This window comes from Anomaloglossus baeobatrachus, chromosome 4 (genome assembly GCF_048569485.1).
Source record: "Anomaloglossus baeobatrachus isolate aAnoBae1 chromosome 4, aAnoBae1.hap1, whole genome shotgun sequence".
NCBI lineage: Eukaryota > Metazoa > Chordata > Amphibia > Anura > Aromobatidae > Anomaloglossus > Anomaloglossus baeobatrachus.
The window spans coordinates 274752984-274766716 of record NC_134356.1 but is presented as its reverse complement, the minus strand read 5'-3'; the positions used below and the strand labels follow the sequence as shown (position 1 = coordinate 274766716).

Below are 13733 nucleotides of genomic sequence, written 5' to 3'. Positions count from 1 at the left end.
TCATATGAGAATGCATGTGTGGCTGTATGCCTCCTGAACACAAAAGCGATAAACTGGCTGGGTCTGCTCACCAGGGGGTGTATAAGCTCAGAGGGAGGAGCTACACTTTTTAGTGTAGTACTTTGTGTGTCCTCCGGAGGCAGAAGCTAAACACCCATGGTCTGGGACTCCCAAAGGAACGATAAAGAAACTTGCGTTGCTTTCCATATATTTCTAGACCTAACTGTACGATTGAATGGAGCAGTGGTCATGCACTGCTGTCGTGCCATTCAAATTATACAAAACTGATGAAAATGGCTGAGTGCAGATACTGGGCCCCCCAGCATTCAGATCCTTATCACCTATACAGAATACATGAAAACTTGACATATTTAGATAACTCTTTTACAACTAAATTTAAAGAAAATGTATCAATAATAAATTTTCAATATATGTGTACATCTGTTTAATGAGACACATACAAGTGCATCTCAATAACTTAGAAGATCATCAAAGTTATTTATTTCAGTAATTCAATACAAAAAGTGAAAACATTATATAGAGTCATTACACACAGAGTGATCTATTTCAAGTGTTTATTTCTGTTAATGATGAGGATTATGGCTTACAGCCAATGAAAACCCAAAAGTCATTATATAATATTCTAATTTTTTGAGATAAGACCAACTGAAAAAATTATTTTAAACTCAGAAATGTTAGCTTACTGAAAAGTCTGTACAGGAAATGCCTCAATACTTGGTCGGGGCTACTGTTGCATGCATGAATTACTGCATCAATGCAGCATGGCATGGAGGAGATCAGCCTGTGGCACAGCTGAGGTGTTATGGAGGCCCAGGTTGCTTTGATAGCAGCCTTCAGCTCATCTGCATAGTTGAGTCTGGTGTCTCTAATCTTCCTCTTGACAATACCCCATAGATTCTCTATGAGGTTTAGTTCAGGCGAGTTTGCTGACCAATCAAGCACAGTGATACTGTGGTTATTAAACCAGGTATTGGTACTTTTGGCAGTGGGGACAGGTGCCAAGTCCTGCTGGAAAATGAAATTTCTATCTCCAAAAAGCTTGTCGACAGAGGGACGCATGAAGTGCTCTAAAATTTCCTGGTAGATGGCTGCGCTGACTTTGGTCTTTATAAAACACAATGGACCTACACCAGCAGATGACATGGCTCCCCAAACCATCACTGATTGTGGACACTTCACACTAGACCTCAAGCAGCTTGGATTGTGGCCTCTCCACTCTTCCTCCAGACTCTGGGACCTTGATTTCCGAATGAAATGCAAAATTTACTTTCATCTGAAAACCTGAAAACACCTTGGACCACTGAGCAACAGTCCAGTTATTTTTCTTCTTGGCCCAGGTAAGACACTTCTGGCGTTGTCTATTGGTCATGAGTGGCTTGACACAAGGAATGTGACAGTTGTAGCCCATGTCCTGGATAAGTCTGTGTGTGGTGGCTCTTGAAGCACTGACCCCAGCAGCAGTCCACTCCTTGTGAATCTCCACCAAATTTTTGAATGGCTTTTTCTTAATCCTATCAATGCTGCAGTTATCCCAGTTGCTTGTACAGCTTTTTCTACCACACTTTTTCCTTCCACTCAACTATCCATTAATATGCTTGAAAACCACACTCTGAACAGCCAGCTTCTTTAGCAATCACCTTTTGTAACTTACCATCCTTGTGGAGTGTGTCAATGACTGCCTTGTGGACATCTGTCAAGTCAGCAGTCTTCCCCATGATTGTGTAGCCTACTGAACCAGACTAATGGACCATTTTAAATGCTTAGGCCGGGTACACATATCCGGCTTTTCGCCGGTTTGACGGATGCGGCACACGCCAGTACAGTGTATACAGTACACTGGCAGTGCAACAAGCGCCAGTCACATGCTGTCATGTGACCGGAGCATGTGACCCGGAAGTTGCGGCGCTGACACTGTACTGTATCATACTGTAGTGGCATGCGCCGCATCCGTCAAACCGGCAAAAAGCCGGATATGTGTACCCGGCCTTAGGAAGCCTTTGCAGATGTTTTGTGGGAATTATTCTAATTTTCTGAGATAATGACTTTTGGTCTTTCATTGGCTGTAAGCCATAATCATCAACATTAACAGAAATAAACACTTGAAATAGATCACTCTGATTGTAATGACTATATAATATACAGTATGTGTTTCCCTTTTTGTATTGAAATACTGAAATAAATTAACTTTTTAATGATATTCTAATTTATTGAGATGCACTTGAATACCCTTACCAGCAGTTATGCTGGTAATGTGTGCTGCCCACACGAGCAAAATAATTGAAAGCATGTTCCACTAAGAAACTAATTTGGCACATGCTTTGATATATGAACAACAGGCGGAGAGTCATTTTCTGGCAATGTTTAGCTTAGCAAAGCAAAAACAAACAACCTCCCTGCCTTTCTAATGTATGTTGGCATTACAGCTAGTTAATGATCAGCAAAATGAATAACAAAAAAAATGACTTCATGAACAAGAAATGACATACCGACATCCTGGGAAACAATAAGAAACTCGGACTCTGGTAATCCATATGCATTTGAGGGTTCTTCAAGCACAGAATACAAGCTCGCACATGGGCAGAACTCCATGACCAGTACTTTATGACGACTTGACATCTGGAATATACAATTATCAAGCATTACATAGTTACATAGGTTGAAGAAAGACCTAGGTCCATCTAGTTCAACCTTCCTCCCCCAATTATACATTGAAGTGAAATAATGAAGAGACTCTAAAAGGAAAATAGCATATCTAATCAAAACAAGTCCTCACATTATGATCAGGAAGGGTATGACCACTGAAACCCACTGATCCTGGTTTGCCAACCATGTAACACGGATCAAACTGAGGGATCTAATTTACTAAGTGTTCTAGACACTTTTTTTGCATGGGAGTGTTTAATTAGGGGCGTTTCAAAGAAGAGTCTTCAAGGGAGTAAGTACGGGTTTCAGTTTGAGGACACAACACAGTCCATTTTAAATACATAAAGAAGCTGATTGATTAAGGCTGGCATTGTACATGTCACGCCAGTCGTCAAGGAGGGGTGTGGTGGTGTAAGATGCTCTAATTCATTAACAGTCGCACGTCACGTAATGGATTCTGTCCATCTTCTCAGTGGGGTGCAGCGCTGTGAGCCTACAGTCAGGGACTACACTAACATTTGTACTCGGATGGCAGGCGCCATCACGCCCCTTCCTATCCACACTCCACCCACGTTGGTGGTGAACACCGAAAATTCCAAAAGTCTCCACATCTTTCACATTGAAATCAAAGTGCAACTTTTCAAAGTGTTTTACGCTAGAAAACTAGAGTACACTTTGATGAATAGGCCCCAATATGTTTTAACCCCTTCACAACATCCGCCGTATATGTATGGAGCAAGTCAGAAGCAGGTGGAAGGAACGGGTCCACGGGGTGACCTTGCCTCATACTCAGTAGGTAAGGCATGTGTGTTACAGCCAGTATATGCATCTAACAATTGCAGGTGATATGAAGTGCTGCCCATGATTGTTAACCAATTAAATGCCACTGTCAAACTCTGATATTAACGTTTAACACGCCAGCATGGGGGTATATTCACATATCGGCACACCTGTAACGTGAGTGATCGTGGGTCACAGATGGGCTGTTATAACAATTGGGGGTCCATTGAAGACCTCTGTGCTTATCTTTACGGAGCTCCCTTGAAACCCAGCTTATGGACAGAAAAAATTATTTAAAAAAAAAAAGTATGCCTTTGGGTGAAAGGGGGAAAAATGAAAATGCAAAAAACAGAATTTGGGGTTAATACCACACACCTTTTTTAAACACTGAATGCTGGAGTAAAATACCTAATGATAAATCAGCAATCAGGATAATGTGTTCATGAGAGGTAAAGCCTGGATGCATTAGCAGTAATGTTATCTATGCCAGTCTAAATGAAGGCTGGCATAGGATGTACCAAATTCATTAAAATAGCATGTGCCTCTAATTTGGCACATCTTACAATTGCCTTGTGCCTCTGTAACAAATTATTCTCCAGGACTAGAGTGGTGTAATTTACACCACAATTTGAGATCCAGAGCAGACCAGGACTGACGTTAAAACGGCAATCACAATTACAGGTTCAGCAAAAATTTGGAGAAATTTCAAGAAGAATCTCTGATGAATCAAGGCCAGAGATGGGTAATCAATTTTCCTGAGGGGGTCACATGAGAGACTGTGACTAGTGTGGGGACCACACCAATAGGCTGAAATTGATTCTGCTCAATATGATTATCATATTAATCATGATGATTATATATTAATTGTATCACTTAATATTGAGCAGAATTCAGTATGTTCCACATCTCTTTATATATAGTATGAACACATACATAGCTCCTTACAGTGTGAGCCCCCACATAGCCCCTCTATATACAGTGTAAGCCCCCACCTAGCCCCTCTATTTACAGTGTAAGCCCTCACCTAGCCCCTCTATTTACAGTGTGAGCCCCCACATGGCCCCTCTATATTCAGTGTGAGCCCCCACATGGCCCCTCTATATTCAGTGTGAGCCCCCACATGGCCCCTTTATATTAAGTATGGACTCCCCACATAGCTCCTATACAGTATGCCCTGAAGACTCCTATACAGTATGGGCCCCCCATAGCCTCCTAAATACATTATGAGCTCCACATTGCCTCCTATATACATTTCTGAGCCTCACATAACCTTGTATATACATTTCTGAGCACCACATTGCCCTTTATATACATTATGAGCCCCACACAGTCTCCTACATACATGCAAACATCCCATAAAACAAACAAAAACAAAAAACCCCCCCAAAAAAACGCACCCATAGTCATCTTGCTCCTATTCCCTCGGCGATCTGCTCTGGCCTCAGATGCACTAATATTTCATACAGCACATGCGATGCTGTGATGTCATTGTGTGTGCTGTCCCACATGCTGATTGGTGGAAAAATGAGCCAGAGGCACTGTCTTCCACCAATGTGTTTACCGCTGTCCTGTGGATGCAAATAGCAGTAACATCAGGCGGCGAGCAGCAGAGGAAGAGGACAGGCGGCGGGAGAGGGCACGATGCGTCCCGCTGTCAACTGTTTTCAGCCCTCTGGCTTTCTTATACCGTGGGCTGGACTGGAACAGCCAGAGGGTCTGATGTGGCCTGTGAGACAAACTTTTCCCAGCCATAATCAAGGCCATAATGTTAAAGGTCAAATATGAAGTGGAAATAAATTGAATGGATAGATCGTCAATCATTTAGGCGAATATGCTTATAAAAAAAAAAAAATCAAGGGCAAATAAAGCATGTCAAGCTAAATATTACCTCTTCCTCAATTGCAAAGAGTTTGACAATGTTCTTGTGGTTGAGCTTTTTTAGAACCTCGAACTCCCTTGTCTGAACATCCGCAGGACGGAGGAAGCTTAGATTGTTAAACACTTTTACAGCATACAAGTCTCCGGTTTTCTATGATATAACAAAGAAATAGTTTAATCCAAACCACTTACTGAAAAACGTAATCATAAATTCTGTACTACTCACTGTATTGTACAACAGATGGAATACAGACCGTTATAAACATCTAATTTCAGAGATGTGAATAAACAGTCACGACTTTCCATTATACATCAATGAAATTGTTATATGCTGTTTCGGTATGATAAAGCAGGACTCCAACCTTATAAAAATTGATCGCCCATCTATAATATAGAGCCTCAGTAATTGGTTGGAGTGGGACAGACATCAGCTGTTTGAAAGGACCACTGTGTAGTGCAAGTGATAAATCTTCTTTAACCCCTTCACCCCCGGCCACTAAAACACCCTAATGACCGGGCCATTTTTTGCAATTCTGACCAGTGTCACTTTGACAGGTTATAACTCTGGAACGCTTCAACGGATCCCGGCGATTCTGACATTGTTTTTTCGTGACATTTGTACTTCATGATAGTGGTAAAATTAGGCCGATATTTTTGCATTTTTGGTCGCAATTTTCAGACTTTGAAATTTTATGCCCATAAATCAGGGAGCTGTGTCACACTAAATAGTTACTAAATAACATTTTCCACATGTCTACTTTACACCAGCGCAATTTCCGAAACTATTTTTTTTTTGGTTAGGAAGTTAAAAGGGGTCAAAAGTTAATCAGCAATTTCTCATTTTTTTCAACAAAATTTACAAAACCATTCTTTTAGGAGCCACATCACATTTGTAGTGACTTTGAGAGGTCTAGGTGACAGAAAATACCCAAAAGTGTCACCATTCTAAAAACTGCAGCCCTCAAAACCATATCTAAGCAGCTTATTAACCCTTTAGGTGCTTCACAGGAACCAAAGCCATGTGGAAGGAAAAAAATGACTTTACACCAAAAATGTTACTTGAGCCATAAAACTGCATTTTCACAAGAGTAAACAGGAGAAAATGCCATAAAATTGTGCAATTTCTACAGAGTACGCAGGTACCTCATATGTGGTGGAAATCAATTGTTTGGGCGCACAGCAAGGCTTGAAAGGGAAGGAGTGCCATTCGAATTTTTGAAAGCGAAATTAGCTGGAATTATTAACACACGCCATGTCGCATTTTGAGACCCCCTTAGGTGTATAAATAGTGTAGCTCCCCCACAAGTGACATTATTTTGTAAACTAAACCCCTCAAGGAATTTATCTAGATGTGTGGTTAGCACCTTCGAACCCCTAGGGGCTTCACAGATGTTTATACCTTTGAGCCATAAAAATATTTTTTTTCTTTACCACAAAGGTGATGTTTCAACCAGCTGGCTTTTTTTCTTTTTACAAGGCTATCACGAAATAGTGCACCATAAAATGTATTGTGCAATGTCTCCTGAATACACTGATTCCTCATATGTGTTCAAAAACTACTTTTGGAGGCACAGTACAAAGTGTAGAAGGGAAGGAGCACCATATTTGGGATCAAATTTAGTTGCAATTGTCTGCAGTTGCCATGTCACATTGGCAGAGCCCCTGAGGTGCCAGAACAGCAGAAACCCCCCACAAGTGACCCCATGTTACAAGCTGCACCCCTCAATGAATTCATCCATGGGTGCAGTGAGTATATTGACAGCACAGGTGTATAAAAAAATGTTATATTATTGGGCAGTAAAGAAAAAAAAAAAAGAATTACATTTTTACCATTAAAACTTTGTTTTATCCCCAGATTTGCAATTTTCACAAGGAGAATAGATAAAAAAAATGGCCCCATAATGTGTTGCAAAATGTCTCCTGAACGTGGCAATACCCCACATGTGACTGTACAGTACTGTTTAGCCGCACCATAAGGCTCAGGAATTAAAGAGCGCCATTTGATTTTTTGGAAAACAAAATTTTCCTATAATAGTTTGCGGACTCCATTTTCAGAGCCCTTAATCGGCAGTACAGAAGAAAACCCCTCAAGTAACCAAATTTTGGAAATTACACCCCTCGAAGAATTTTCTACAGGTGTATTGACTAATTAGTCTCTGGAAAACACCCATGGTGTCAAATGCAGTGAATGTTGCAGAATTAAAGATTGCAAACTTTTTGAATTACTTCCCCTTTATCCTGTGCTCTATGCTGAGCACTTACATCAGGGTTACAAACTACATCTCTGAAATACGTGATTCAGATGAAACCCACCACAGATCCATTCACTAATGAGGCAGCAGAGTTACTCCGGACTCTGGCCTCTTTTCAGCGGTGTTAGTCTTTTCAATGATGAACAAAAACTGTTGCTTAGTGCACTTTTGTGAACGTCTGAAAAGACGGATAAAAATATGGACACCGCCGGATCACAGGCCAGACGTGAGGTCAAAGTGACTCCCTCTGCCTCATTACAGTGAATTTTCAGTTGGGAATTATGTCTGAATCGTGTTTTTCAGAGAATGACACGTACTCCCAGTGTAAATGCTCAGCGTAGAGTGCAGGATAAATATAAACCGTGCCGTACTGCAAGCTTTTAGCAGCAGAACGAACAACTTAATAGCGATTGAAGAATTGGCTTTATTTATTTTTTATGAAGTTCAGCTTGCGTTATAAGTGATTAGACGGCTTTATTTCTCTGGTCAGCACGATTACAGCGATACGAGATTTCTATAGGTTTTTTTTAGGTTTGGCGACTATCATACTAAAAATTGCTTTTTACAAAATTATGATTTTTTTTGCATCACTGGATTTTGAAGACTAAAGTTTTTTTTTTATTTTTCAGCTTTTTATTTGCAGGACAAGATGATGTGTTCAGCTGTCCCATGTTTTTCACACGTGACTTTGATTGCGTTTTATTCAACTTTTTTTGGGCAGGTGTATGAGGAAAAGAGTTTTTGCAACATTTTTTATTTTCAGTGTTCACTGAAGGGGTTAACTAGTGTGAAAGTTTTATAGCTCGGGTTGTAACGGATGCGGCAATACCAAATATGTGCAGTTTTTGTTTAATTTTTATTCCTTTTTTTTTACATATACATTTTTTTTGTTCATTTTCCCCAAAAAATGTTGTAGAACTTGTAACATTTTTTTTTTTTTACTTAATGTTTATTTTTTTAATTAGTCCCTTTCTGGGACACGAACTGTCAATGATCTGATCACTGATATAATCCCCTGCAGAGCTTGACCACTGCAGGGGATTATAAGTGTCAAGGCTGCAGCAGCTCTGCCACTTCGCCTTACACATGATGCAGGCCAAATGGTGTCTGAGGATCTCCGTAATTCAGTAAGCCCGAGTCGTCATGGCGATGATCCATTGTTACCATGGCAGCGATCGGGTCCCTGGAATCGCATTTCAGGGACTCGATCGCCAGGGAGAGGTAAGCGATCCCTCTCCCTGCCTCCTGAATGCTGCAATCGCATTGATCGCAGCATTTAGAGGGTTAAACTGCCGGGAGCAGTACGGGCACCGCTCCTGGCAGTGACAGCTGGGTCTCGGCTACAAGATATGCCAGAGACTCGGCTGTGATCTTGGGGGTAGAGTGAAGGAACCCCCGCGATCATTACTTCGCCTCACAGACCGTGCACCTGGCATGATCTGTGAGGCGATCCATAGCTGGGTGACCCAGCTTCATCATGGTGATGACCCAGGGTTGCCATGGCAGCGATCGGGTCCCTGTAATGAGATTACAGGGGCCTGATCGCCAGGTATTGAATGTCCTGAATGTCGTGATCGTATTGATCGCAGGATTTAGGGGGTGAAACTGCCGGAAGTGGCATGAGCACCGCTCCTGGCAGTAAGAGTCGGATCCCAGCCGCAAGATCAGCCGGAGATTAAGCGGCGATGGCGGGGGAAAAGAGTGGGAAGCCTCGCTATTGCCATGACGTACTGGGTACGTCCTTTGTCAGAATGGCACTGACTTTCATGATGTACTCAGTACGTCAAATGCCGGGTAGAGGTTAATGAAGGGCTAAGCCCTGACACATAGAGAACTCTCCGCCTAGAAGAGCATTCTAGTTTCCATCATAACCCTGAAAAACAGGACTCAAATGAAAACCCTGACAAAGCCATTCATAGTCATCTTGGCCTCTGTCCTGATAGTGCTATTCTTTTTTGGACATGCAAAAAAAAAGTGGTAGTTACTGCTTGTTGTCTCAGTTACCTGTCCCCACTGCAGGGTAGAGACCCAAGAGCTGCCCGAGAGAATTTGATAGGTCACCGCAAATCAAGGCCTGTCCGCTTGTCTATAGTGTAAATAAAAAATAAAAGAGATCCGGATTTAATGCTGCGCTAGAAACCAAATGAATCCAAAAGGTGTGTGATGAAATCCTTTTTTCTTTATTTCTGCAGGTCAACGCGTTTCAAAGACGTATCCGTCTTCTTCATCAGGACAAAAGAACAATATCAATAAAGAAAAAGGATTTCATCACACACCTTTGGATTCATGTGGTTTCTAGCGCAGCATTAAACCCAGATCTCTTATTTTTATTTACATTGTTTTAACCCTTTCTTCGGGGCTGCTGCTTACCACCACTTGATATATGTGCATATAGGAGTTGTGCCTGACACAACTTCAGCAGGCGAGCGTGCCTTTGGCACCTTATTTGTGAAATCTCATACCTGGTAAGACCCTATGTGCGCTTTCTCTGCCACAGACAAATAACGCTTGTCTACAGAGGAGAGCATGTGGTGAACAAGGAGAATAGAACTCACATAAGACGGCGGGCCGTAATGACAGATTCAAAATTTATGTCTGCCAAGGAGATGGGGTAAAACAAATTATATGTCTAAAATATTGCAAATGGAATACTTTTAGACGCAGAAAAAAAGTGGAGGGTGCCTTATCATCATTAACAATTTTAAACAAAACATTAAACTTTCTACCTTATTACGACCACGAAACACATTCGCAGTGGCTCCTTGTCCTAGTATATCAGAGAGTAGCCATAGATAATTTGCAGTGCTCTGCATCTTGCCTGGACAGAAGGCTCCTTATTTTTTCTGGAAAATAAAAGCAAAGACATAAGTTATAGCTGGACCTTTATTAGGGAAGTCTAGAGCTACATACCGATGCAACTCAAATTAAAAGATCATCAAAAAAGTTATTTTATTTCAGTAATTCAATACAAAAAGGGAAACATTATATAGAGTCATTACACACACAGTGATCTATTTCAAGTATTTCTGTTAATGATGATGATGATGATTATGGCTTACAGCCAATGAAAACCCAAGAGTCATTATTTCAGAAAATTAGATTATTATATAAGACCGACTAAGAAAAATGATTTATACTCAAATGTTGGCGCCTACTGAAAAGTCTGTACAGTAAATGCTCTCAGTACTTGGTCGGGGCTCATTTTGCATGAATTACTGCATCAATGCGGCGTGGCATGGAGGTGATCAGCCTGTTGCACTACTGAGGTGTTATAGAAGCCCAGGTTGTTTTGATAGTAGCCTTCAGCTCATCTGCATTGTTGGGTCTGGTGTCTCATCTTCCTCTTGACAATACTCCACAGATTCTCTATGGGGTTTAGGTCAGGTGAAAGTTTGCTGGCCAATCAAACACAGTGATATTGTGGTTATTAAACCAGGTATTGGTACTTTTGGCAGTGTGGACAGGTGCCAAGTCCTGCTGGAATAGGAAATTTCCATCTCTAAAACATTTGTCAACAGAGGGAAGCATGAAGTGCTCTAAAATTTCCTGGTAGACGGCTGCGCTGACTTTGGTCTTGATAAAACACAGTGGACCTACACCAACATATGACATGGCTCCCCAAACCATCACTGATTGTGGAAACTTCACACTAGACCTCAGGCAGTTTGGATTGTGGCCTCTCCACTCTTCCTCCAGACTCTGGGACCTTGATTTCCAAATGAAATTTACTTTCATCTGAAAACACCACCTTGGACCACTGAGCAACAGTCTAGTTATTTGTCCCCTTGGCAGAGTTAAGACCTTCTGGAGTTGGATATTTGTCATGAGTGGCTTGACACAAGGAATGCGACACTTGTAGCCCATGTCCTGGAAATTTCTGAGTGTGGTGGCTCTTGAAGCACTGACTACAGCAGTAGTCCACTCCTTGTGAATCTACTCCTCATTTTTGAATGGCCTTTTATTAATCCTATCAAGGCTGCGGTTATTCAGGTTGCTTGTGTACCTTTTTCTTCCACACTTTTTCCTTCAACTCAACTTTCCAATTATGCAATGACCTTTTGAGGCTTACCCTCCTTGAGGAGTGTGTCAATGACTGCCTTCTGGACATCTGTCAAGTCAGCAGTTTTTGATTGTGTAGCCTACTGAACCAGACTAAGGGACCATTTTAATAGCTTAGAAAGCCTTTGCAGGTTTTTTGTGGTAATTATTCTAATTTTCTGATGATGACTTTTGGGTTTTCATTGGCTGTAAGCCATAATCATCAACATTAACAGTAATAAACACTTAAAATAGATCACTGTTTCTAATTACTATATAAAATTTATGCATTTCCCTTTTTGCATAGAATAAAATAACTGTTTGATGATATTTTAATTTATTGAGATGCACCTGTAGTTTGGCTAGGAATTTTTCAAACAGTGCTTGTGAACATGATATTTTTGCAATTCAGTGTCACCGCATAGTATGGTTTTCTAAAGTTCAAATTAAGCATTTACAAAGAGGAAATATTTTTACACATATTTCTATAAAGTCTTTACCTGAGTACATGGGTTTTAACTCTGTGACCACTGACACAGTAAGGCTAGACACACTGTGCTTGTTACCACCCCAACAACCGGTGGAGTGAGGGTTCTCATCTAAGGTCCCCGACGTTACTCTTATGCTCCCAGGAGAGTACATAGAAATAATGGCATAGCACAATTTCTAATGTCTAGAAGTACTCAATATAGTATAATACACCCTGTAGTCCTTCATATATTATTATAATGCATTCCCCATAGTCACATATATTAAAATGAACCATCCAGAGTCCTTCATATCGTATAATGCACCCCATATATTATAAAAGACTCCCTAAATTCTTCGATATATTATTATGCAGTCCCCATATAGCATTATGTAGCCCGACTGTCTACTCACTGTTTAAATATATAAATACTTACCTCTCTTCGGTTCCCTCGCTGCTCCTTGTTCCCCAGCTGTGTCCTGTGCACTGCACAGCTGTAAGCAGTAGTGACGTCATTGCGCACCCCTGTGCTGAGTTGTCAGAGCACTGCAGACACAGCAAATGATGAGAGAGGGAGCGCTCCGGCACTTTCGGTTATGCACATTACACCTCTCTGAAATGGTGACGCGCACACCCGGCTTCATAGTGTGCATGACTGGAAGTGCCTGAACTTCTGATGATGCATACTGACCCTAAACCCGGTGTCTGAGGCAGTGACAAGGGACACAGGTAGACGTGTCACGACCGATGACGCTGGCCATTGGACAGCATGTTAGCGCACCCCTGTGAGCGTTCCAACATAATAGGGAGGACTAGTCGAGGCAAATAACATCCCTGCCACTAGTCACTGCGCTCATTAACATATCAAAGGATGTTTAGAAATACTATTTTTTTTTTTTTAGATCTCTTTATGTACGCTACTATATGCTGGGACAGTTAGGCAGGGATTAGGAATATGCACCAATAACTGCTCGTGGTTCTGGGTGCATATTGGACCTGACAGGTTCACTTTAAAGGGAACCTGTCACCGGCAGTGCTGTCCCCGCGATGCTCTGGCTTCCAGGTCCTCAGTGCAGTGAATAATCAATTAATATAATGAGTGGGGGTCAGTAGCAGGAGACAGCAGAGCCGAAGTAAACAGCGCTGGATACAGGTGAATATAGAAATTATTTTTATTTCAAAAGACTCCTGTTTTCGCCTGTACGTGTCATACTGATGTCTCACGGATCACATCAGTGTGTGATCCGTGTGACACCGGTGCTGCCAGAAAAAAAACGGACATGTCTATGTGTACGTGGGGGGCCACGAGGGGTCACACGGTCTGTGTGAAAACACAGCTATGTGAATAACTCCAGAGAACATGGGTACATATGGCATCCGTGTTAAAAACGGATGTCACACATACCTGAAACACGGAAATCTGAAATGGGCCTTAAGTCAAATGTTGTCCATTTCCTTGTGATCCTCCTTGAGACTGTTCTACTCCTTCATTGGAGTCCAGATGTGTTTAATTAAACTGATAGGACTTGATTTTGAAAGACATTTGTATAGATATATAAAACCTCACAGCTCACAATGCATGTCAGACCAAATGAGAATCATGAGGTCAAAGGAACTGCCCAAGGAGCTCAGAGACAGAATTGTGTCAAATC

The 13733-nt window shown here is 41.5% G+C and overlaps 1 protein-coding gene across 1 annotated transcript in view; it reads right to left on the bottom strand.

The window, feature by feature from the left end:
• Positions 1-13733, bottom strand: part of TBK1 (TANK binding kinase 1) — a 110116-nt gene that overhangs the window by 83702 nt on the left and 12681 nt on the right. Inside the window, exons 2-4 of the mRNA XM_075342458.1 lie at positions 10301-10417; positions 5333-5473; positions 2508-2637 (exon numbers count right to left, since the gene is read on the bottom strand). Coding sequence (XP_075198573.1) covers positions 2508-2637; positions 5333-5473; positions 10301-10387 — 358 coding nt within the window. The 5' untranslated portion in view covers positions 10388-10417. The remainder of the gene's footprint in view (positions 1-2507; positions 2638-5332; positions 5474-10300; positions 10418-13733) is intronic.